Source organism: Neoarius graeffei, chromosome 14 (genome assembly GCF_027579695.1).
Source record: "Neoarius graeffei isolate fNeoGra1 chromosome 14, fNeoGra1.pri, whole genome shotgun sequence".
Lineage (NCBI taxonomy): Eukaryota > Metazoa > Chordata > Actinopteri > Siluriformes > Ariidae > Neoarius > Neoarius graeffei.
Window position 1 is genome coordinate 44,289,174 of NC_083582.1, and position 27,193 is coordinate 44,316,366.

Here is a 27,193-nt window from a genome sequence, read left to right on the forward strand (position 1 = left end):
GTTTTATTACGAAGAGAACGAGCGTTGGACAGGATAATTGAGGGCAGCGGTATGCGGGACAGGCGTTGCCGTCTCATGCGCTCTCGAACCCCGCCTCTCCTTCCTCGCCTCCTCAACTTCCCTTTTGGAGATCTGAAGTGATCCCCTTTCTCATAATCCCCAATTTCCTTCAGGACCGGTAAGACCATGACGCCGGCCCGATTCTAAACAAATTTACATAAGCAGATTTACATACACATTCAAACAAAAACTATCGAAAATGGCCTTGTTAAAAGAAACTTTGACAAACAAACAAACAAACAAACATGCTTCCCACTGCCGCCGGTCGCTGCGTACGCATGCGCCCTCCTCACCCTACTACCTGCACCCTACTTCCTTATGTGAGGAAACCCACCAACATCCCAGAGTTGAAGCTGTTCTGTATGGAGAAATGGGCTAAAATTCCTCCAAGACGGTTTGCAGGACTGATCAACAGTTACCGGAAATGTTTAGTTGCAGTTATTGCTGCACAAGGGGGTCACACCAGATACTGAAAGCAAAGGTTCACATACTTTTGCCACCCACAGATATGTCTCATCTCATCTCATTATCTCTAGCCGCTTTATCCTGTTCTACAGGGTCGCAGGCAAGCTGGAGCCTATCCCAGCTGACTACGGGCGAAAGGCAGGGTACACCCTGGACAAGTCGCCAGGTCATCACAGGGCTGACACATAGACACAGACAACCATTCACACTCACATTCACACCTACGGACAATTTAGAGTCACCACTTAACCTAACCTGCATGTCTTTGGACTGTGGGGGAAACCGGAGCACCCGGAGGAAACCCACGCGGACATGGGGAGAACATGCAAACTCCGCACAGAAAGGCCCTCACCGGTCACGGGGCTCGAACCCAGACCTTCTTGCTGTGAGGCGACAGCACTAACTACTACACCACCGTGCTGCCCTCACAGATATGTAATCTCATCTCATCTCATTATCTCTAGCCGCTTTATCCTTCTACAGGGTTGCAGGCAAGCTGGAGCCTATCCCAGCTGACTACGGGCGAAAGGCGGGGTACACCCTGGACAAGTCGCCAGGTCATCACAGGGCTGACACATAGACACAGACAACCATTCACACTCATATTCACACCTACAGTCAATTTAGAGTCACCAGTTAACCTAACTTGCATGTCTTTGGACTGTGGGGGAAACCGGAGCACCCGGAGGAAACCCACGCAGACACGGGGAGAACATGCAAACTCCACACAGAAAGGCCCTCGCCGGCCCCGGGGCTCGAACCCAGGACCTTCTTGCTGTGAGGCGACAGCGCTAACCACTACACCACCGTGCCGCCACAGATATGTAATACTGGATAATTTTCCTCAATAAATAAATGACCAAGTATAATATTTTTGTCTCATTTGTGTAACTGGGTTCTCTTTATCTACTTTTAGGACTTGTGTGAAAATCTGATGATGTTTTACATCATATTTATGCAGAAACATAGAAAATTCTAAAGGGTTCACAAACTTTCAAGCCTGTACATGTCTTCTTAGGTGGTGTTTACATTAGACCATATCAGCGGATCATCAGATTAACGTTTTTAAAACGATTCGCGTGCACACAGCAACGCCAATACACGATTTGCGTGCACACAGCAACGCCAATACACGGATACGCTAATCACATGACTAATTAGACGGCACGTAAGTTGAAATGTGTCAGTGCGGCTCAGCACTTCCTCCTCAGCGGCTGCGCTCCAAATCACTCCGCCCTGAACAGCGAGTGCCCTCTGGAGGGTGCGCATTCCGGCCCTGCACAGCTCACAGAGCGCGCGAGTGAAGCGCACGAGCAGTGATTCGGGACTGAGCCGCTGTGTGTGTGATCCCAGTGCATATCGGGCATGCGCAAGTCACTCACCACTTGCAAGTGGAAGGATGGCAAGCCTAAAGACAATTATAACTACACAATGGCAGTATTTGCATCTTACCATGAACAACATTAAGAATGACAAAGCAAAGCAATATATTCATACTTTTATACTCTTTAATGAAAAACAGAAAGGTGATACAAGGCGGAAACAATAGCAGGAAGTGAAGTCCGCGCCGTTTTTCAGCAGTCGCGTCACATGACCAACGTGGCATGACCAACCCCAGCGAATCAGGAAGGTGGATGTCACAGTGACGTTGTCCAATGACGACGTCAGCTAGAGCGCAGCACTGCGTTTCCTCGTATCTCAATGTTTACACAGCACCGGATCAGATACGAACTGGGTTGAATACGTGGGCCCTGGCGGATTCAAGTTGTTCCGCCTGTGGAGTCGTTTCCCGGCGTTTTAATGTGAACGGACAGTGCATCCGTGACGAAAACGAGACGGATACGGTCTAATGTAAACACCACCTTAGGCCCTGTCCTCACGGCAATGGATTCAGGTGACCCGATACAATTGCTTTTCGTTTAGGCCTGGCGTCCACACGGCACCGGCATTTTGGGTGCCCAAAATGCAATCTTTTTGAGAACGGGTTCCAGAGTGGAAAGATCTGGCAACGTTGCCGTTGTGAAGTCGTCTGGATGAGTAGAACGGATTTGTTTACGATGACGTCACAACCACATGACTGTCAGTGCTTCACGCCGGGTAGAAGTGTAACGAAGTCGATGCAAGTTGTCAACAAATCCTATAACTTGGTTCATGAAACGCGCTTACAAAATATTTTCACTGTGAATATTTATTGTGTAATGATGCAAAGTGAGAGAGAGAGAGAGAGTGAGAGAGAGAGAGAGAGAGAGAGAGAGAGAGAGACTCTGCCCTTAGGGCAGAGTCAATCCCGCCAGCAGAAATAGGGAAAAAAAAGGAGCGATCTCACCTCTTCAGATGTGGGTTTAAGTCCTACAATACATTCCTCAAAAAGGGCGTAAAAGAGCAAATTAATCCATCAATGTGTATCATTCAATTTATTCCGGACCATTAAAAATGCCGCCTTCCGCGTAGAATCATACGTCATCCTCGCCGCCATATTGGACAGGTCAAAGCGGAGAATAAAGATTCATGTGCTGCGTTTAACTGTACCAACAGATTTACCGTCCAAACGAGATCATATGGGATTACCTTTCACAGGTGAGAAACAACAAATTAATTCCATCAACGTGTATCATTCAATTTATTCCGGACCATTAAAGACGCCGCCTTCCGCGTAGAATCATACATCATCCTCGCTGCCATATTGGATAGGTCAAAGCGGAGAATAAAGATTAGCTGCGTTTAACTGTACCAACAGGTTTGCCGTCCAAACGAGATCACATGGGATTACCTTTCACAGGTGAGACTGGAAAAATACTTTCATTGTATTTGGTCATTATAATGTAATTTTACGAACAGATTTTCCTGACTTTGTGGCTAATATGAAGTCTCGCACATAATAGTTTATGCACATGCGTCCTTACTTCTTCTATTGTTCTGGTGTCTCCGAAGGGACCGTCTTACAGCGCCCCTAGAGGTGTGGCATGTGTATTGCATCGTTTTCAGCAAGCGTTGCGTTGCCATATGGACCTGATATTTTACTGATTGTTGCCCATTTGGACGCGATATATTTTTAAATAACATCTCGTTGCCGTTGTCGTGTGGATGTAGCATATATATATATATATATAAATATAAATAAATTATTTTTTTTTTAATCAAATTAAAATTAGGAAGGGCTGAGCAATGCAGTCTTCTTCCCACCTTGAGCACTGCATTTCTATCCAAAAAGACATCAAGATGATGTAGCTTGCTATTACTTGGCAATAGATTTCTGTTGCTTAATGTATTTCCTCTTCATACACTTGTCTCTGCAAGTCTTTGAGTTTTTGTAAAATTTAGCCAGGCCTGGATGTTTTTCTTTGACTCTACCCCATAGTCCAGACGTATGGAGAATACGTGAGATTGTTGTCAAATATAGTACACAACCGGTACTTGCCAGAAATTCCTGCAGCTCCTTCAGTGTCGCTGTAGGCCTCTTAGCAGCCTCCCTGACCAGTTTTGGTCTTGTCTCATCAATTTTGGAAGGACTTCCAGTTCTCAGTAATGTCACTGTTGTCCCATATTTTCTCCACTTCATGATGACTGTCTTCACTGTGTTACATGGTATATCAAATGCCGTGGAATTTTTTTCGTACCCTTCTCCTGACCGATACCTTTCAACAATGAGATCCCTTTGATGCTTTGTAAGCTCTCTGTGAACACTGGCTTTTGCTGGAGGATGCAACTGAGTAAATGTCTGAACTTTATTTGGAGTGAATCAGAGTCATTTTAATTGATGGCAGGTGTGAACCCAAAAAGACTGAATGCTGTAATTAAATCAAAAGGTGCTTCAACAAAATATTAGCTTAAGGGTGCGCACACTTATGCAACCAGCTTATTGTACATTTTTTATTTTTTATGGTTTTCCCCCCCAAACAGATTTGTTTGTTTTTCAATTGAATTGTGCAGGTTATAGGTCACATTAAAGGTGGGAAAAGTTTTGAAATGATTTATCGTGGTCTTTTTTTTTTTACATCAGAAAAACCTATCATTTTAATGGGATGTATACACTAAGTTCTGTGTTTTGTCGTTCACTGACAATAGTGCGTGTTTGATTTGTCTTTTAAGAGTCAGCATCTGAGATGTGCCACAGCACTAACAGCTTTAGACCAGGATGAGAATTTCACCAGGCAGTCAGTGAGACTCGCTTCCCCAGTAGTCTTTGTTCACAGCATTTTAACTTTTTTAACTTCTGGGTCGGGCAGCATGGTGGTGTAGTGGTTAGCGCTGTCGCCTCACAGCAAGAAGGTCCGGGTTCGAGCCCCGTGGCCGGCGAGGGCCTTTCTGTGTGGAGTTTGCATGTTCTCCCCGTGTCCGCGTGGGTTTCCTCCGGGTGCTCCGGTTTCCCCCACAGTCCAAAGGCATGCAGGTTAGGTTAACTGGTGACTCTAAATTGACCGTAGGTGTGAATGTGAGTGTGAATGGTTGTCTGTGTCTATGTGTCAGCCCTGTGATGACCTGGCGACTTGTCCAGGGTGTACCCCGCCTTTCGCCCGTAGTCAGCTGGGATAGGCTCCAGCTTGCCTGCGACCCTGTAGAACAGGATAAAGCGGCTAGAGATAATGAGATGAGATGAGATTTTTGCTGTTTGGTATTGGGTTTAGTGGCTATGATGAATGACTGACTGCTTGTAAAAACTGTCGGACAGCCTGGGTGAATGCTACATTACGGAAGTGTATGTCGTTCTGTTCGTTGATTGGTTAAAAATCAGTTGACGTCAGCAGTGTTTCTCATACGATTCTGATTGGACATAATCGGGAGTATGTCTTGGCGGTAGGGATTTCCCAAAACTAGGAGATTATCCAGTTTTTAACAAATACAATCAGGAAGCAGGAGACGGAGGCTAAAATCGGGAGCCTCCTGCCGAAATCGGGAGGGTTGGCAAATATGGAGAACATGCACCGATCAGCCATGAAATTAATAACTCTGACAGGTAAAGTGAATTATATTGAGTATGTTGTTACAATGGCAACTGTCAAGGGGTGAGATCTATTAGGCAGCAAGAGAACAGTCTGTTCTTGAAGTTGATGTGTTGGAAGCAGGAAAAACGGGCAAGCATAAGAATCTGAGTGAGTTTAACAAGGGCCAAATTGTGATGGCTAGATGACTGGGTCTGAGCATCTCCAAAATGGCACATCTTGTGGGGAGTTCCCGGTATGCAGTGGTTAATACCTGCCAAAAATGGTCCACTGGACAACCAGTGAACTGGTGACAGGTTCATGGGCGGCCAAGGCTCATTGATTTGCATGGGCATGAAGACTAGCCCATATGGTCCAATCCCACAGAAGAGCTACTGTTTCACAAACTGATGAAAAAGCTAATGCTGACACCGTTCTGTTTCAGCAAGGATGAACTTTTTCAGCAGTTTTTGCTACGGTGTTGTGTCCTATGGAGACCAACTGGGGCCTCTCAGTCAGGAAGTCCAGAATGCAATTACAGAGAGAGGTATTCATGCACAACAGGTCCAACTTCTGTACCAACCTCTGTGGGATGATTGTGTGGAATGGCAGTTGAAATGACATTGTCTGTGGTCCAGTTTCAGCAGTAAGCAAACTGTAGGGGGTCTACCTCCTTGACTTGCTTTCATGTCCCTCAATACCAGCCTCTCGAAACACTTCATGATGATGGGTGTGAGTGCTACAGCCCGGTAGTCATTGAGACAGGACACGGTAGGTCCAGGTCCTACTAGGTTCCCTGAATGTTCATAGGTGGCAGCTTCCCTGAACATGTTCCAGTCTGTACAGTCAAAACAGTCTTTTAAGGCAGATATGGTACCTTGTGGCCAAGTTCTCACCTCTCTCACAGCTGATCTGATTCGTTTGTGAATGGGTCTGTAGGTGAGGGTGAGCAGTATGGAAATATGGTACGATTGTCCAAAGTGGGGGAGGGGTGCAGCCTTGTATGCAAGCTGGATGTTTGTGTATACTTGATCTAGCATTTTATGCCCTCGTGTAACAAAGTCAATGTTTTGATGAAAACATTAACAGTAAAAAAAAAGAAATATACCACTGTATGTCCCTGACGTGCAGATAGACAGGAATTGGTGTCAACAAAGGCTTTATTTTTACTTTCTTTCCTACTGCTTTTCAGCTTTTATTGGACTCATTCGCACACTCGCTCACACACACACATGCTCTGGTCAGGAGAGAGATCCCCCTCTTCGATCTCTCTCTCCTTTTCTTTGCTCCATCATCACTGCTACAGACAAACACACAACATTAACTGACATCAGGTGTAATGACTTTGCCACTCACCTTCTCTGGCCCTGCCCTCCATTCACAAACTGATGCTTAACCATGCCCCTGCTGCCACATACCCCCACTGCCCAACTCAGCCTGGGGAGCCGTCTGGCCCGCAGAGGACTCCCCCCCACGATGTGACAGAAAGTCCGCCATCACAATCTGCAAAATCAGCCTGTGGACCACCTCTAATTTAAAAGGCTGGAGGGTGAGATACCAACGGGTGATCCACGCATTTGCATCCTTCATGCAATGGAGCCACTGGAGCAGCATCTGGTGCTCCCTTTTTAGTGAGATCAGTCAGCAGTCTGGAATTAGATATGAATCTGTGATAGTAGCCAGCCAGCCTCAGGAACTATCTAACCTCTTTTTTGGTCTTGGGCCTTGAGCAGGCCACAGTCGCTGCAGTCTTGTCAATTTGGGGATGCACCTGCCCATGACCCAAGTGGAAACCCAGATACCGTACTTCCACCTGCCCGATTGCACACTTTTTTGGGGTTAGCCATGAGGCCCGCATGCCGCAGTGACACCAGGACAACCCTAAGTTGTTGCTATATATAATGATGTTGTCTAAATAGGATGCAGCATGAGGGGGAAGGATTTTCTCCATGAGCCACTAGAACATAGCGGAAGTGCCAAATAACCCTAAAGGATGTGTGACAAATTGGTGTAAGCCAAATGGTGTGGAAAATGCCATTTTCTCATGGGATAGAGGAGTCAATCTACCAATCTACCAATATCCCTTTGTCAAATCTAGTGTTGAGTAAAAACAAGCAGCGCCTAATTGATCATGCAGCTCACCAATGTGATGCATTGGGTATGCGTCAAATTTAGACACTGTGTTGACTTTTCTATGGTTCACTCAGAACTAGACCGACCCATCAGTCTTGGGAACCAGGATCACCGGGCTACTCCAGTCACTGTGGGACTCCTCGATTATTCCCATTTTGAGCATGGACTTGAGTTTGTCTCGAACCACCATTTTTTGTGTGTGTTTGGGCAAGCTGTATGGGCGACTATTCACCACCACCCCTGGTGGCGTCTCAGTGTGGTGTTCTATGAGGTGAATGCAGCAGGTAAGGGGCAAGAACACGTTGGAAAATTCCATTTGCAACCTGGCATCCTCCTTGAGTTGGGCCAGTGAGAGGTGGTCTCCACAGGGGAATTGAGCAGCTTAAATGGTTACTTTCATTTTTACCACCGGCCCCAGCTCAGCCCTCTCTGGACCTACTGACGCCAATGCCACGGGGACCCCCTTGTTCCAATGTTTTAATGGGTTGAGATGGAATATTTGTAGCATCCCACCCCTGTCCGTTCGCCTCAACTCATTGTTGACGTCCCCGGTTCACCGTGTGACCTCAAAGAGCCCTTGCCACTTGGTGAACAATTTGAAGCTCGAAGTGGGCAATAACATGAGTACTTTATCTCTCGGGGTGAACTCTTTAAGGTACATGCTCCTGTTGTACAGCCAGGCCTGACGTTCTTCTGCCTGCTGTAAATTCTTCTGGATTGAGTGAGTGAGTGTGTGGAGCTTTGTGTGCAGGTCAAGAACATACTGAATTTCATTTTTACTATTTGAAGGTCCCGCCTCCCAATTTTCCCGCAGCATGTCAAAAATGCTGTGAGGCTTACACCCATATAGTAATTTGAATGGGTAGAATGCCTTGGAGGCTTGCGGGACCTCTCTTACTGTGAATAACAGAAGCTCAAGCCATTTATCCCAATTATGTGCATCTTCACTTACAAACTTCTGAATTAAATTTTTAAGTGTTTGTTTGAATCATTCTACCAAGCCATCTGTTTGTGGGTGATAGATGCTGGTGCAGATGGACTTAATCCCCAATAACTCATAAAGTTCGCGAAGTGTGCATGACATAAATGTAGTGCCTTGGTCAGTCATGATTTCTTTGGGAATGCCGACTCAGGAGATAATTTTAAACAGTGCCTCTGCCACATTACGTGAAATGTTATGCAGCGGGACTGCTTCCACATATCGCGTTGCATAGTCCACCAGGACTACAATAAAGCGATATCCCTGTGCCGATCGATCTAATGGTCTGATGAGATCCATGCCAATTCTCTCAAAGGTGATCTTGATTAGAGGGAGAGGGCACAAGGGTGCTTTTGGAGTGGCCACTGGATTTAACAGCTGGCATTTGTGGCATGCTGCACAACACAGATGGACATCCCCACGAATCCCTGTCCAATAGAACCAGGCCATTATGTGCACTCATGTCTTATCCTGACCTAAGTGTCCAACCATCGGCTTAAAGTGAGCTGCATGGAATATGTATTCCCTACGGCTCTTTGGGATTAATAACCGAGTTATTTCTTCACTGGTTTGAGTGTCCTGCATCACTTGGTATAGCCTATCTTTAATAATTGCGAAGTACGGGAAGGAGGGTGTCGCATTTGGTTGGAGAGGTTGACCATCAATTACTTTCACTTGGTCAAGAGCATGACGCAGAGTCTTGCCTCACATTTGTTCTAACAGGAAATCCTCAAGGAAATCCCTGAGAGAGGGAAGAGGGGCAGGCTGCTCCCCACTCCTTGTGTCACCCTGATGCGGTGCTGATGTGGACGGCTCTGAGACAGCTTCCCCGGTCAGTGCTACACTGGAATCCCCCCATGATGTTTTTATCACAGGACCCGCCCACTACTACACACCATTAAACCTTTAAACCCTGACCAATTGGTCCTCAGGATCAGTGGGTGGGTGAGATGTGGGCTAACTATTGCCTCTACACTATGCTTTTTCCCCTGAAATAGAATGTGGATGGACACTAGTGGATATTCGTGAACATCCCCATGCACACACAAAACTTTCACCACTTTTGCTCTCCCCAATGCCTCACCTTGCACCAGGCTTTGGTGGATTGAGGTCTGATTACAGATGGAATCCACCAACGCATGATATGTATCCCCTGGAATACTCACCGGTATGCGATATGCGCCGGCCCAATCGAGGGCAGTCTCTCTGGTGCATTGGGGATCTGGACCACAGCTCCCACCTCCATCGCAGAGCACTGACCGTGGAGATGCCCGGGGTTCCCCGCAGCACCAGAATACTGGCCCAGACTTCACCACTGCACTAGTGATATGGGTATCACTCACCTGGGGTGGAAAAGACACTGACACAGAAGGGAAAGAAGGGAGGAGTACACCACAGGTGCCACTCACCTTCCCTGGCCCTGCCCTCCATTCACAAACCAATGCTTGACCACACCCCTGCTGCCACAACCACACCACAAATGTACTCACACACATATTAACTGGCAGTCATATTGTTTTGTCTTCATGGTTATATTAAAGGACAGCATTAGTTATTCAACTCAAACGGATTTTCACTGTCAAAAACACACGCATGCACCCACTCCCAAATCCACCACACATTCACATCGTTCATCCATTCAATTCATGGTTTCTATGGTTCTTATTCCTTAAAATTCCACATTCAATTAAATAAAAGAAAGATGTGTGGTATGTATGGTAATTACAGTAGTTTTGTCCAAAATTATTTTTCCTTTTTAAGTTTTATTTTTATTTCTGCCTTTATTTTTATATTCTTTTATTTTTATTCATTTCTTTATACTTTTCAACATTTTTTCTTAATCTTTTGTGAGTTTTTTTATGGCACTCCTGTGACTCCTGTGTGGTGCTTTCAGTGATTGACAGAGACTGATGACATTGAGGTAAGTACTGTCATTCTGCCTGAATCCTAAACTTTCCCACACACACAACTAATATGGGATTTGTGAAATTTCTTCTTGGCTCCAATACTGAGGCTCTCAGTGACTTTGAGAGCTCTGTAGAGCTCACTAAGTCTCGTGGAAATGACTGTGGCAAGTTGCTTGTTGTTGCTTATGGAGACCTTGCATGGTTATTATGATATGAAATATCCATCTGTCCCATACGCTGAGGTGCTTGGAGAAAAATGATGGACATTCCTTAATTTTTTTCCACACATATTATGAAAGGGCTAAAGAGTGCTTCAAGAAGGCCCTGGAGCTGGAACCAGAGGACAGTGACTGCTATTGTTCTGTATCAGATGGAGGATATTCTCCCAGAGTCAACAGCTTCAACTGAAAGTTCAACTGAAAATTCAATTGATAAGCTTAGACGGGCCATAGCTATGAAACCAGATGATGATGTTCTTAAGCTTCTACTTGCTCTTAGATTGGCTGCCCACAAGAAGTGCAATGAGGCAGAGAGCCTAGTGGAGCAAGCCTTAGAGAGCTCTCCAGAACATCCACATGTAATTCAATATGTTGCAAAGTTTTTGAGGAATCAAGGGTCTGTGGACAGGTCTATTGTCCTCCTAAAGAGAGCATTAGAAAAAGTATCCAATGCAGCCTTTATACACCGTCAGCTGTGGTTTTGCTATAAGCAAAAGAATCTGATGAATGCAGGAAGCCATCACAGAACAGGTGCTGAAATTGAACAAATTCAAGCGCAGTGCATCTACCACTTGGAGATGGCGACCAAATTGAAGACCAGCTTCATTGCTGCAATGAGTGATCTGGCCTTCCAGTATGGGGCGAAGCAGGATATGCAGAGAGCAGAAGAAATGTTCCAGAATGCATTTCAGACAGCTAAAGAAAGAAACAAGAGCTTCCAGTATGTTCATCTCTGTTATGCAGAATTCCAGTAGTACAGTATGAAATGTGAGCCTGCTGCCATCAAACACTACACTGAATGGCTGAAGATAAATCCAAATACATATCATGGGAAGAAAAGTGCTGGAAGTCTGAAAAATATTGCAAAGAGAAGAATTGAGAACAACCCAGAGGATGGAGAGGCCTTTGGAATATTTGGAATCATTCATAAGGAAAAAGGAGAAAAGCAACAAGCCATAGAGTGCTTTCAGAAAGCGCTGAGCTGTGAAAACAATGAGGATTATCTCAGTGATCTTTGTGAACTTCAGATTTCATTACAGTAATATTACAAATATCCTGTTTGATATAGCTAATTATTTACACATTCATGAGAGTTAATGGTGACTGTATACACTAGTTGAAAATGTGAATTTAATTGCATTTAATCTAAACCTTAAAGGTACCTTAAATTTAGTTGTCCATTTTAAGTTACCTTTAAGATCAGCCCTTAAATTTACAGTGCTCAGCGTAAATGAGTACACCCCCTTTGAAAAGTAACATTTTAAACAATATCTCAATGAACACAATTTCCAAAATGTTAAAAAGACAAAGTTTAATATAATATCTGTTTAACTTATAATGGGAAAAAGTAAAGTTAATAATATAACTTCGATTACACATTTTTCAGTTTTACTCAAATTAGGGTGGTGCAAAAATGAGTACACCCCACAACAAAAACTACTACATCTAGTACTTTGTATGGCCTCCATGATTTTTAATGACAGCACCAAGTCCTCTAGGCATGGAATGAACAAGTTGGCATCATTTTACAACACCAATCTTTTTCCATTCTTCAACAATGACCTCTTTTAGTGACTGGATGCTGGATGGAGAGTGATGCGCAACTTGTCTTTTCTGCATTCCCATAGGTGTTCGATTGGGTTCAGATCAGGAGACATACTTGGCCACTGAATCACTTTCACCCTGTTCTTCTTCAGAAATCCAACAGTGGCCTTAGATGTGTGTTTAGTCATGTTGGAAAAGTGCATTACGACCAAGGGCACAGAGTGATGGTAGCATCTTCTCTTTCAGCATAGAGCAATACATCTATGAATTCATGATGCCATCAATGAAATGCAGCTCCCCGACACCAGCAGCACTCATGCAGCCCCACATAAGGACACTGCCACCACCATGTTTCACTGTAGGCACCATGCATTTTTCTTTGTATTCCTCACCTTTGCGATGCCATACAGTTTTGAAGCCATCAGTTCCAAAAACATTTATCTTGGTCTCATCACTCCAGAGAATAGAGTCCCAGTAGTCTTCATCTTTGTCAGCATGGGCCCTGGCAAACTCTAGGCGGGCTTTTTTTTTTTGCCTGGGCTTTAGGAGAGGCTTCTTTCGTGGACAGCATCCATGCATGCCATTCCTCTGCAGTGTACGTCGTATTGTGTCACGGGAAACAGTCACCCCAGTTTGGCTTTCTACTTCTTTAGATAACTGAAGTAGAAAGCTACAACTGAACTTGCATGCCGATTTTCTTCAACCCTTCTCATCAGAAGACGCTCCTGTCGAGGTGTTAACTTCCGTGGACGACCTGGACATCTCTGTGAGATGGTTGCAGTTCCATCTTTCTTAAATTTTTGTAACACTTTTGCTACAGTTTTCTGACTGATAAGTAAAGCTTTGCTGATCTTCTTGTAGCCTTCACCTTTGTGGTGGAAAGAAATGATTTTCTTTGGGGAATTCTGAAGAGACATCACTCTCCATCCAGCATCCAGTCACTAAAAGAGGTCATTGTTGAAGAATGGAAAAAGACTGATGTTGCAAAATGTCACCAACTTGTTCATTCCATGCCTAGAAGACTTGGTGCTGTCATTAAAAATCATGGAGGCCATACAAAGTACTAGATGTAGTAGTTTTTGTTGTGGGGTGTACTCATTTTTGCACCACCCTAATTTGAGTAAAACTGAAAAATGTGCAATCGAAGTTATATTATCAACCTTACTTTTTCCCGTTATAAGTTGAATGAATGAAGACTTTATTTCAAACATATCAAAGTAGTACAAAACAGAAGAGAAGAAAAACAAACACAAAAAACAAAAACAAAAGAACAAATAAAAACACTTAATTAAAAAAACAATGGAACAATATTAACTTATGTTTGAAAAGGAGTAGGAAGAAGCATTAGCTTATTTAATCCTACCCCTTTTCCAATTGATTAATAATACTATTTACTTCCTGTGTGTGTATATATATATATATATATATATATATATATATATATATATATATATAAAATTTATTTTTTATTATTTTTTTATTTACTATTTTTAAATCACATACCCCTAAACACAAGTAATTTAAACATATTTACCTGTACCAACAAAATAGAAAATAAACAAAAAGTAAATAAAAATATGTGCAAAAGCCCTAGCACTCGTCCCACCCTTCTTCCTCACTGTACCTAGTAAATACCATGTGTTTGTACTGCTGTTTGAATATACTCATGCTTGGACATTGCTTCAGCCCCCCCGACAGTCTGTTCCACAATTTCACTCCACATACTGAGATGCAATGTGTTTTTAAGGTTGTGCGAGCAAAAATATGTTTAAAGTTCATTTCCCCCCTCAAATTATATATCCCCCTCTTTCTGAAAAAAAAAAAAACAGTTTTTGAATGTTGACTGGAAGTAGGTTGTTTATTGTTCTATACATGATTTGTACTGTTTGAAAATGAACCAGATCTGTGAGTTTTAGTATTTTTGATTTTAAGAATAAAGGATTAGTATGTTCCCTGTAACCAGTGTTATGAATTGTCCTTATGGCTCTTTTCTGCAGTATAATCAGTGGTTGTAATGTACATTTAAGTATTACCCCAAATCTCTACACAGTAATTTAAGTATGGTAATATTAGTGAGCTGTAAAGAAAGTGGAGTGATTTGTGGTCCAGAAAATGTTTTGCCTTACTCAGTACTGAAATGCTCCGTGACAGTTTGGTTTGTACGTGTTTTATGTGAGATTTCCATGTTATTTTATCGTTCACAATTACACCAAGAAATTTATTTTCATATACCCTTACAATATCAACCCCATCTACCTGTATTAGTGCTTGAGTATTCCTTTTACAATTCCCAAATAACATGAATTTAGTTTTAAGGTTTAAAGAATTTGTGCTTGTCAAACCACTTCTTTAATTTAGACAGTTCTGCAGTGATCATCCCCAGAAGATCCTGTAAATTCCCCCCTGAACAAAAAAATGTGTCATCTGCAAATAAAACTAATTTTAATTACTTAGAAACTTTGCAGATATTTATGTAGAGAATGAACAGTTTTGGACCCAATACTGACCCCTGGGGGACACCACAAGCAATGTCCAAGCATGAAGAGGCGTAATCACCTAACTTCACAAACTGTCCCCTGTCCCTTAAATAACTTTTCACCCAGTGCAAAACTATCCCCTTGATCCCATACCGTTCCAGTTTATTAATATATCATGATTGTGTCGAAAGCTTTCTTGAGGTCGATGAACAGGGCCGGCTCTAGGTCTTTGGCTGCCCTAGGCGAGATTGAATTTTGGCGCCCCCCCCAAGAAAAAACCCCTCTAATAACATCTAAATAACACTTTAATCTAATCACTCTATTCTATTACTATTAAACAATGTACGGTGCATGGACAATAAACAAGAAGTCATTTTTATCTTTTTCATTATTGTTATTATTGTTATCATTATTAACATAAAGTGTCACAAAGTAAAATGACCACACAAATTCAATACATATCTCCATATAATGGGCAAAAACTCTTCCGCACCCTGTTCAAAGTGTAGTGCATGGACAATAAACAAGAAATTATTTTTAGTTTCTTTTTTGCTATTAAAAGTTAAGTCATCTCTGAAGAATTAACAAATTAAATGAATAAAAAATTCTACAATTCTAAATTGTGCAAACTTAAGCACCCTGTTAGGACATCAATGGGCTGTATTTTCAAACAAAAGTGCTATTATGGGTACTTTGTTATTGAAGTCTATTGCTGTTTGCATCTAGTTAGCTAGGCAGACATTGATTCAGGTGTCTAAAATATTAATTTGCCTTGATATGAGAGATTAGATCAGACTTACCTCTATACTTGGCTCTATTTGTTTCTTCCTGTAGCCTTCGTTTGCGCCCTTGCGCACCCGAGAGTTTGGATTTCTTCATTTAAACACTTGTAGTCTGGGCTACTTTTTGCGTTGGATAGCCATTCTCATTCCCTGATGAACACCGCTCCCCCCGCCCCCCTTATAACCTATCATTGTGCATTTTTAGTAGGCATAAGGAAATCACCGACCACTACTGCGTAGGCTACACTTGTTTTTCAACCTTTTTGAGCCAGGGCGCACTTTTTTCAATGAAAAAATCTCAAGGCACATCACCAATAGAAAATGTTGACTGAAACTAAAACGCTGTTGCCAATATTTACAATATACAATCATTCTATAATTTTCCACGGTGCACTTGGTGATCTCTCACGGCACACTAGTGTTCCGCGGTACTAGAGTTCGGCAGCACAGTGGTTGAAAACACTGTACACCACTGATGCACTTGGTAACCTCTCCATTCAATAACTCCATCCCTCCTTTTTGGTGGGGTTTTGGTCGCCCTTGGCGCCCCTGGGCACACTTTGCGCTCTAGGCAATTGCCTAGGTCGCCTATAGCAATCGCCGGCTATGATTACATGGCCAAAACAGAGAATAGCCGCAGATGCGCACTTGCGCGCCCGAAGACACACTATAGACAGGACGAACCACTGTTGAGCGCTTATTGTTTCATGATTAACAACCACCACCCCACCCCGCTTTTTTTGACAAATTGCACCCTGACTACATGCTTTGCTGTACAATTAAATTAGGCTAAGACATTATAATGCTGACTTGTTTTCAGAATAGTGGAAGTCATAATTTTTCTCCCCCCGTTTCTGCAACCCTGGATGGACGCAGCGCCCTTAGCATTTGCCTATATTGCCTATGCCACGGGCCGGCTCAGGGTGTACCCCATCTCTCACCCATAGTCAGCTGGGATAGGCTCCAGCTTGCCTGCAACCCTGTACAGGATAAGCAGCTACAGATAATGGATGGATGGAAGGAAAAGTGGCTGCATGTCTGAAAATTTTTAGAATAAAAAAAGACAACCAATTAATCTCTCTTTAATTAGGCTCTCAATCTTTAATTAGGCAACCAATTAGGCTCTCTCAATCTTTTAGATTGTCCATTAGAAAACGAGACTTCTGACTTTTTCAAGGCTCTCCCAAGAGACCCAGACAGTGCGTCTTATATCAAGTCAAGTCTGTTTGTATAGTGCTTTTAACATAGGGTGACCAGATTTCCCTAGTCTGAAACCAGGACACTTTTGTGTGCGACCATGCTCGTGCACACACACCTTTTTTTTACGTAAATGTGACAGAGAGGTGCTCTTATCACTTTGTTGAAGCTCACATTTATCAACATCTCACATGAAATAAAACAAACAGGCATTTTGTTATCTAGTAGCATAGTGGTATACAGATCAGTTAAATTATGGTCAGACAGCAGATTTTGTAATGGCTGAGAATAGGCCAGGCTATGTCCATAGGCCAAATTTAAACTGATTTATTTCACCTGTTTGTGAGAACACCAAGAAGAATGCATATGCACATGTAGGCTATATCTCTAAAATTGTATGCACTATAGCATGAACTTAAAAAGTAGATATGTGACCTCAACATAGCCTAGGTCAGAATCAACCTTACTAACCATTCCCCACAACTGAATGAATAAAGCAAGATGTGTACAAAGTGAACACTTTAATGGAAGCTGCAACAAGCTGTTCAACACAGCAATATGGCCAAACTGTCAGAATGGTATGTTAAACAGAAACAAAAAAAGAGACAAGTGATTTGAGAATATATACTACGGAAGCCGAGAGAGGCCCTTCATATACGGTAATCCTTTTTTTTATTCACCTTGTTATCCCGAGATAACGACATAATTAATTCAGGATCTCGAGAAAACAACACAACTAATTTGAGATCTCGAGAAAACAAAACCGTTATTTCGAGATCTCGAGAAAACAAAACAATTATTTCATGATCTCAAGTAAACAGCTGAGAAATGGTTCATTCAGGTGCGCCAAGAGACTTGTAATATGCTGACTTTGGGGCTATTTCTCATTCTGTATAGACGCAACTTTGGTCATTAGAATGTCTGGAATAATCGATCACCTAATAAGGCAATATTTTGATCAGGGGTTGACACAGGGAGAGATTGCATTAAGTCTCTTAATAAGGGATCATTTCAAAATTAGTCCGCGTCACCTCCGCAGAAGACTGGCCCGGCTTCGTCTCTACCGACGGAGATACGGTGATCCAGCTGAGATCATGAAATAATTGTTTTGTTTTCTCGAGATCTCAGAATAACGGTTTTGTTTTCTCGAGATCTCGAATTAGTTGTGTTGTTTTCTCGAGATCCTGAATTAATTATGTCGTTATCTCGGGATAACAAGGTGAATAAAAAAAGATTATATGAAGGCCCTCTCGTGGCTTCCGTAAATATACACTCAAACACAACAGCAATAAAGGAGGAGAGGGGCGACAGCCCGAGGAAAGCCCCCACAGAAGCGCACAGCATTTGCAACATAGGCTACCCAACTCAGTACAGAAACAAAGCACTTACAGTGTGTGCAGTAGGCTTCGTGCGCATTGTTCTGCACCTCTCGGAGGAAGGGGTAGGTGCCCTGTAAATCTTTGGAAAAGGTACATTTTCTTTTTGGCATAATTGCTGCGGCATTACTGCTGCTAGCTACTAGACAAAGAACATTTGCGCCAGTTAATGTTTATTTTATTGTTGCATGGCAACACGTTCTGTTGTCTGGAATAATGGGGCTAAATAAACACCCACGCCACAGGGCCAGGGGGCAGTAACCAGGAAAGTTTGCGATTCCTGTCAATTCATCAAAATAGTAAATGCAGACATTTCTCCGCTAATGATTCCCACGCTGCTCAGTCGCAAACGTCGCGAGTGGCGAAAACCGGGACATATCCGTGTCCCGACAGACTTTTGTCTTGACTCGGGACACACAACCCCAAATCGGGACTGTCCCGGTAAAACCGGGACGTCTGGTCACCCTATTTTTAACAATAGACATTGTCCCAAAGCAGCTTTACAGAATCTGAATGACCCAAGACATGAGCCAATTTTATCCCTAATCTATCCCCAATGAGCAAGCCCGTGGCGACGGTGGCAAGGAAAAACTCCCCCAGACGACACGAGGAAGAAACCTCAAGAGGAACCAGACCCAAAACGGAACCAATCCTCATCTGGACAGCAATAGACAACATGACTATAACATTAACAGTTTTAGCATGAAGTCAGTTTCGTTGATGTTATAACTCTTCATTAATAGACTCGTGAGTGCAAAACTGTTCATGACAACTGCAGTCCCAAAGTTAGCAAGCCAACTGTAGTCCTCAGCCACAAAAGCATTACTGTAAGTGTCCAGAGTGTCTTCCAAGTGTGACTTTCAACTGTCCATATGGGGCCGTCCTCCACAAGAGTGATGTGATGAGACTCCAACCAGACATAGGGCATCAGGATGAATCAGGCGGGTGCGAGGAGCAGAAGAGGTCAGCACCTCGATCCCAGGATTGACATGTAACTCAGAGGGACAGATTGGGGGGGGGGGGGGGGAACACAGGTTGTTAGGTATGTCCAATGTCACCTGAATAAGTAGGAACAGTATACATTTTGCGCTGAGTTCAAGCAGGGACTCTGGCAAAACTAACTATGACAGCATAACTAAAAGGGGAGAGCCAGAAGGTAACACAGGCATGAAGGAGCCCCGGGACATAAAGCAGCCAACCACTACACTGTCAACAAACTCAAGCAAGTGGAGGACTGACAGCATCCATACATCCCAGTTTACAAAAACACACCATGTCTGAGGACCCTCCAGATCTACACCTTTACACCTCATAAGCACCATTAACAAAAGGCTTGAATAAACAGATATGTTTTCAGCCTAGGCTTAAATGCTGAGACTGTGTCTGATTCCCGAACACTACTTGGAAGGCTGTTCCATAACTGTGGGGCTTTGTAAGAAAAGGCTCTGCCCCCCTGATGTAGCCTTCACTATATTAGGTACCAGCAGATAGCCTGCATCTTTTGATCTAAGTAGGCGTGGCGGGTCATAAAGGACCAGAAGTTCACTCAGGTACTGTGGCACGAGATCATTCCGAGCGTTGAAGGTCAATAGTAGTATTTTATAATCAATACAAAATTTGATTGGGAGCCAAAGCAGTTTATGGTTTATTCATATATCATTGTTTATGCTTTGACACTGTACACACATTAACTGGCAGTTATGTTGTTTTGCCTGCATGGCTACCCTGGGGAAAAATAAATGTGGTAAGTGTACTAAAATTTAGCATACTTTTGTGTACTTGAAGCCACACTAATCATCAATATACTTCAAGTGTGTTTATGATTAGTTAACTTGAGGCATGCTATTTTGGAACAACTAATTTTGTACTAAATATATTTTAATTGTAATTAAATTGTAGAAAAGTGCAACTTGAAGTGTATTTACAGTGGTGCTCGAAAGTTTGTGAACCATTTCGAATTTTCTATATTTCTGCATAAATATGACCTAAAACATCATCAGATTTTCACACAAGTCCTAAAAGTAGATAAAGAGAACCCAGTTAAACAAACGAGACAAAAATATTATACTTGGTCATTTATTTACTGAGGAAAATGATCCAATATTACATATCTGTGAGTGGTAAAAGTATGTGAACCTTTGTTTTCAGTATCTGGTTTGACCCCCTTGTGCAGCAATAACTGCAACTAAACGTTTCCGGTAACTGTTGATCAGTCCTGCACACCGTCTTGGAGGAATTTTAGCCCATTCCTCCGTACAGAACAGCTTCAACTCTGGGATGTTGGTTGGTTTCCTCACATGAACTGCTCGCTTCAGGTCCTTCCACAATATTTCCATTGGATTAAGGTCAGGACTTTGACTTGGCCATTCCAAAACATTCACTTTATTCTTCTTTAACCATTCTTTGGTAGAACGACTTGTGTGCTTAGGGTCGTTGTCTTGCTGCATGACCCACCTTCTCTTGAGAGTCAGTTCATGGACAGATGTCCTGACATTTTCCTTTTGAATTCACTGGTATAGTTCAGAATTCATTGTTCCATCAATGATGGCAAGCCGTTCTGGCCCAGATGCAGCAAAACAGGTCCAAACCATGATACTACCACCACCATGTTTCACAGATGGGATAAGGTTCTTATGCTGGAATGCAGTGTTTTTCTTTCTCCAAACATAACGCTTCTCATTTAAACCAAAAAGTTCTATTTTGGTCTCATCCATCCATAAAAAATTTTTCCAATAGCCTTCTGGCTTGTCCACGTGATCTTTATCAAACTGCAGATGAGCAGCAATGTTCTTTTTGGAGAGCAGTGGCTTTCTCCTTGCAACCCTGCCATGCACACCATTGTTGTTCAGTGTTCTCCTGATGGTGGACTCATGAACATTAACATTAGCCAATGTGAGAGAGGCCTTCAGTTGCTTAGAAGTTACCCTGGGGTCCTTTGTGACCTCACCAACTATTACATGCCTTGCTCTTGGAGTGATCTTTGTTGGTCGACCACTCCTGGGGAGGGTAACAATGGTCTTGGATTTCCTCCATTTGTACATAATCTGTCTGACTGTGGATTCGTGGAGTCCAAACTCTTTAGAGATGGTTTTATAACCTTTTCCAGCCTGGTGAGCATCAACAACGCTTTTTCTGAGGTCCTCAGAAATCTCCTTTGTTCGTGCCATGATACACTTCCACAAACATGTGTTGTGAAGATCAGACTTTGATAGATCCCTGTTCTTTAAATGAAACAGGGTGCCCACTCACACCTGATTGTCATCCCATTGATTGAAAACACCTGACTCTAATTTCACCTTCAAATTAACTGCTTATCCTAGAGGTTCACATACTTTTGCCACTCACAGATATGTAATATTGGATAATTTTCCTCAATAAATAAATGACCAAGTATAATATTTTTGTCTCATTTGTTTAACTGGGTTCTCTTTATCTACTTTTAAGACTTGTGTGAAAATCTGATAATGTTTTCGGTCATATTTATGCAGAAATATAGAAAATTCGAAAGGGTTCACAAACTTTCAGGCACCACTGCAGTGTACTTTTATGTGCTAAATTACACGTAACTTTCACTTAAAGTATATTTTACTATAATATATTTCTATAAAGTGTAATATAGTATAATTGTTTTAAAGTGTGTTAAAAGTGTTAGCGTGAAAGCGTGATGTTAGTATACTTTTTATATATTTACAAAAAGTACAAATTGTGTAGGGCGGCACGGTGGTGTAGTGGTTAGCGCTGTCGCCTCACAGCAAGAAGGTCCGGGTTCGAGCCCCGTGGCCGGTGAGGGCCTTTCTGTGCGGAGTTTGCATGTTCTCCCCGTGTCCGCGTGGGTTTCCTCCAAGTGCTCCGGTTTCCCCCACAGTCCAAAGACATGCAGGTTAGGTTAACTGGTGACTCTAAATTAACCATAGGTGTGAATGGTTGTCTGTGTCTGTGTCAGCCCTGTGATGACCTGGCGACTTGTCCAGGGTGTACCCCACCTTTCGCCCGTAGTCAGCTGGGATAGGCTCCAGCTTGCCTGCAACCCTGTAGCACAGGATAAAGCGGCTAGAGATAATGAGATGAGATGAGACAAATTGTGTAAGTACATTTTCAGTATACTATTGAATATACTATAAATACAATAAAGTACATTTATTTTTCACCAGGGTACATTAAAGGACACCATTAATTATTCAATTCAAAATAATTTACACTGTCAAAAACACATGCATAAACCCCCCCCCCCCATTCCAACACACATTCACATTTTTCATCCATCCAATTAATTTTTTTCTGTGCCTGTTGCTCCCTAAAAGTCCACATTCAGTGAAATAAAACAAAGATGTGTGCTAGATACAGTGGGGAAAATAAGTATTGGATACACTGCTGATTTTGCAAGTTTTCCCACTTACAAAGAATGGAGAGGTCTGTAATTTTTATCATAGGTACACTTCAACTGTGAGAGACAGAATCTAAAAAAAAATCCAGAAAATCACATTGTATGATTTTTAAATATTTAATTTGCATTTTATTGCATGAAATAAGTATTTGATACAATCGAAAAACAGAACTTAATATTTGGTACAGAAACCTTTGTTTACAATTAGAGGTCAGATGTTTCCTGTAGTTCTTGATCAGGTTTGCACACACTGGAGCAGGGATTTTGGCCCACTCCTCCATACAGATCTTCTCCAGATCTTTCAGGTTTCGGGGCTGTTGCTGGGTAACATGGACTTTCAGCTCCCTCCAAAGATATTCTATTGGGTTCAGGTCTGGAGACTGGCTAGGCCACTCCAGGACCTTGAAATGCTTCTTACAGAGCCACTCCTTAGTTGCCTTGGCTGTGTGTTTCGGGTCATTGTCATGTTGGAAGACCCAGCGATGACCCATCTTCAATGCTCTTACTGAGGGAAGGAGGTTGTTGCCCAAAATCTCACAATACATGACCCCATCCATCCTCTCCTCAATACAGTGCAGTTGTCCTGTCCCCTTTGCAGAAAAGCACCCCTAAAGTATGATGTTTCCACGCCCATGCTTCACGGTTGGGATGGTGTTCTTGGGGTTGTACTCATCTTTCTTCTTCCTCCAAACACGGCAAGTGGAGTTTATACCAAAAAGCTCTATTTTGGTCTCATCTGACCACATGACCTTCTCCCATGCCTCCTCTGGATCATCCAGATGGTCATTGGCAAACTTCAGATGGGCCTGGACATGTGCTGGCTTGAGCAGGGGGACCTTGCGCGCACTGCAGGATTTTAATCCATAATGGTGTAGTGTGTTACTAATGGTAATCTTTGAGACTGTGGTCCCAGCTCTCTTCAGGTCATTGACCAGGTCCTCCCATGTAGTTCTGGGCTGATCCCTCACCTTTCTCATGATCACTGATACCTCACAAGGTGAGATCTTGCATGGAGCCCCAGACTGAGGGAGACTGACAGTCGTCTTGGAGTTTCTTCCATTTTCTAATAATTGCGCCAACAGTTGTTGCCTTCTCACCAAGCTGCTTGCCTATTGTCCTGTAGCCCATCCCAGCCTTGTGCAGGTCTACAATTTTGTCCCTGGTGTCCTTAGACAGCTCTTTGGTCTTGCCCATGGTGGAGAGGTTGGAGTCTGATTGATTGAGTATGTGAACAGGTGTCTTTTATACAGATAATGAGTTCAAACAGGTACAATTAATACAGGTAATGAGTGGAGAATAGGAGAGCTCTTAAAGAAAAATGTGAGTGTGAATAGTTGTCTGTGTCTATGTGTCAGCCCTGTGATGACCTGGCGACTTGTCCAGGGTGTACCCCGCCTTTCGCCTGTAGTCAGCTGGGATAGGCTCCAGCTTGCGTGTGACCCTGTAGAACAGGATAAAGCGGCTAGAGATAATGAGATGAGATGTTTACATTGTTATTTGCTGATGTCATCCAAAGAGTTGAGGCTGCATTTGAAAAGAAAATATTTTCGGTTTCCTTTCCTGAACAAATGGGTGTGGATTTAAATCGCTTCTATCACTGTAGTCTCCCTGATCTGTTTTCACAGTGTGAGATACACAGAGACTAACCACAATGAGATAAATGCTGTCATTCTGCCTGAATACTAAACCTTCCCTTTCACTGAAAGCACCCATAAGGGTACATTTTGTTTCTACCTTTAGTCTGTATTTCTAACCTAATATGAATTAATGTTACAAAAATAATTGAAGGTACATAATTGGACCTTATGAACCACTCTTGTTCCACAGAGGAATTGTTTACATGCACCTTATTGATATAAAATGTTTATATTGTTTTTTGTTTTTCTCTGAGAATTATACTATTTTAGTGAGTTTCATTCATGCATATGACTCAGTTATTTCTTTCTCTACTAGTTCAACACAAGACACAATTTTCAAAACCAGACTTCTTCAGCTGGAATGCCATTTTACCTGGGCTCTGAACAAAAATGATGTAGATCTCGCTGACCTTCTGAACAGGCTAGAAGAACAGCTTAACCTGGATCTTGGAGGGGAGACAGGAGCTGCACGCACACACAGCTATAAGGGATTTGTGAAATTTCTTCTTGGCTCCAATACTGAGGCTCTCAGCAACTTTGAGAGATCTGTAGAGCTCAACAAGTCTCGTGGAAATGACTGTGACAAGTTGCTTGTGGTTGCTTATGGAGATCTTGCATGGTTATACTATCACATGGGTAATTTCACAGAGTGTGAAAGCTACTTGAATAAACTGAGCGAGATTAAAGTGAAATATCCATCTGTCCCATATGCTGAGGTGCTTGGAGAAAAAGGATGGACATTCCTTAAGTTTTCTCAGAAATATTATGAATGGGCGAAAAAGTGCTTCAAGAAGGCCCTGGAGCTGGAACCAGTAGACCCTGAATGGAATGCGGGCCTTGCTATTGCTCTGTATCGGCTGGAGTATAATCTCCAAAATTCAACGGTGTCAACTGAAACTTCAACTGAAAATTCAACTGATCAGCTTAGATGGGCCATAGCTATGAATCCAGACGATGATGTTCTTAAGGTTCTTCTTGCACTTAGATTTACTGTTGACAAGAAGTACAATGAGGCAGAGAGCCTAGTGGAGCAAGCCTTAGAGAACTCTCCAGAACATCCACATGTGCTTCGATATGTTGCAAAGTTTTTGCGGAATCAAGGGTCTGTGGACAGGTCTATTGCCCTCCTAAAGAGGGCATTAGAGAAAGTGACCAATGCAGCCTTTATACACTATCAGCTGGGGCTTTGCTATAAGCAAAAGATCCAGAATCTGAGGTTTGCAGGAAGCCACCACAGAACAGGTGCTGAAATTAAGCAAGCTCAAGAGCAGTGCATCTACCACTTGGAGATGGCGACCAAACTGAAGACTGGTTTCATCCTTGCTATGAGTGATCTGGCCCTCCAGTATGGGGTGAAGCGGGATATGCAGAGAGCAGAAGAAATGTTCCACAATGCATTTCAGACAGCTAAAGAAAGAAACGAGAACTGCCAGTATGTTCATCTCTGTTATGCAGTATTCCAGCAGTACAGTATGAAATGTGAGCCTGCTGCCATCAAACACTACACTGAAAGTCTGAATTTAAATCCAAAGACATATCATGGGAAGAAAAGTGCTGAAAGTCTGAAAAAGATTGCTAAGATAAGAATTGAGAACAACCCAGAGGATGGAGAGGCCTTTGGAATACTCGGAATCATTCATAAGGAACAAGGAGAAAAGCAACAAGCTATAGAGTGCTTTGAGAAAGCGCTGAGCTGTGAAGAGAATGAGGATTATCTCCGTGATCTTTGTGAACTTCGGATTTCATTATAGTGTTATTACAAATACCCTGTTTGATATATAGCCAATTATTTATACATTCATGAGAGTTAATAGTGACTGTATACTGTCTGAATTTAAAATACACACACACACACACACACACACACACATATATATATTATATACATATATACACACATACACACACACACACACACACACACACACACACACACACACGATAAGATATTAAGATTACTGTTGTAACGAATAGATCATTAGTTCAACATGCTATTAATATTAAATGTAATATATATACACACACACACACACACACACACATACATATATATACAGTGGGGCAAAAAAGTATTTAGTCAGTCACCAATTGTGCAAGTTCTCCCACTTAAAAAGATGAGAGAGGCCTGTAATTTTCATCATAGGTACACTTCAACTATGAGGGACAGAATGGGGGGAAAGAATCCAGGAAATCACATTGTCTGATTTTTAAAGAATTTATTTGCAAATTATGGTGGAAAATAAGTATTTGGTCAATAACAAAAGTTCATCTCAATTCTTTGTTATATACCCTTTGTTGGCAATGACAGAGGTCAAATGTTTTCTGTAAGTCTTCACAAGGTTTTCACACACTGTTGCTGGTATTTTGGCCCATTCCTCCATCCAGATCTCCTCTAGAGCAGTGATGTTTTGGGGCTGTCGCTGGGCAACACGGACTTTCAACTCCCTCCAAAGATTTTCTATGGGGTTGAGATCTGGAGACTGGCTAGGCCACTCCAGGACCTTGAAATGCTTCTTACGAAGCCACTCCTTCGTTGCCTGGGCGGTGTGTTTGGGATCATTGTCATGCTGAAAGACCCAGCCACGGTTCATCTTCAATGCCCTTGCTGATGGAAGGAGGTTTTCACTCAAAATCTCACGATACATGGCCCCATTCATTTTTTCCTTTACACGGATCAGTCGTCCTGGTCCCTTTGCAGAAAAACAGCCCCAAAGCATGATGTTTCCACCCCCATGCTTCACAGTAGGTATGGAGTTCTTTGGATGCAACTTAGCATTCTTTCTCCTCCCAACACAACAAGTTGAGTTTTTACCAAAAACTTCTATTTTGGTTTCATCTGACCATATGACATTCTCCCAATCCTCTTCTGGATCATCCAAATGCTCTCTAGCAAACTTCAGACGGGCCTGGACATGTACTGGCTTAAGCAGGGGGACACGTCTGGCACTGCAGGATTTGAGTCCCTGGCGGCGTAGTGTGGTACTGATGGTAGCCTTTGTTACTTTGGTCCCAGCTCTCTGCAGGTCATTCACTAGGTCCCCCCGTGTGGTTCTGGGATTTTTGCTCACCGTTCTTGTGATCATTTTGACCCCACGGGGTGAGATCTTGCATGGA

The 27,193-nt window shown here is 42.7% G+C and overlaps 1 protein-coding gene across 1 annotated transcript; it reads left to right on the top strand.

The window, feature by feature from the left end:
* The first annotated feature begins 10,530 nt into the window (after window positions 1-10,530).
* LOC132897598 (interferon-induced protein with tetratricopeptide repeats 5-like) lies at window positions 10,531-25,830 on the top strand. Its single transcript, XM_060938842.1, has 2 exons — window positions 10,531-10,627; window positions 24,350-25,830. The coding sequence occupies exons 1-2, from the start codon at window positions 10,531-10,533 to the stop codon at window positions 25,828-25,830; spliced, it is 1,578 nt and encodes a 525-aa protein (XP_060794825.1).
* The last annotated feature ends 1,363 nt before the right edge of the window (window positions 25,831-27,193 follow it).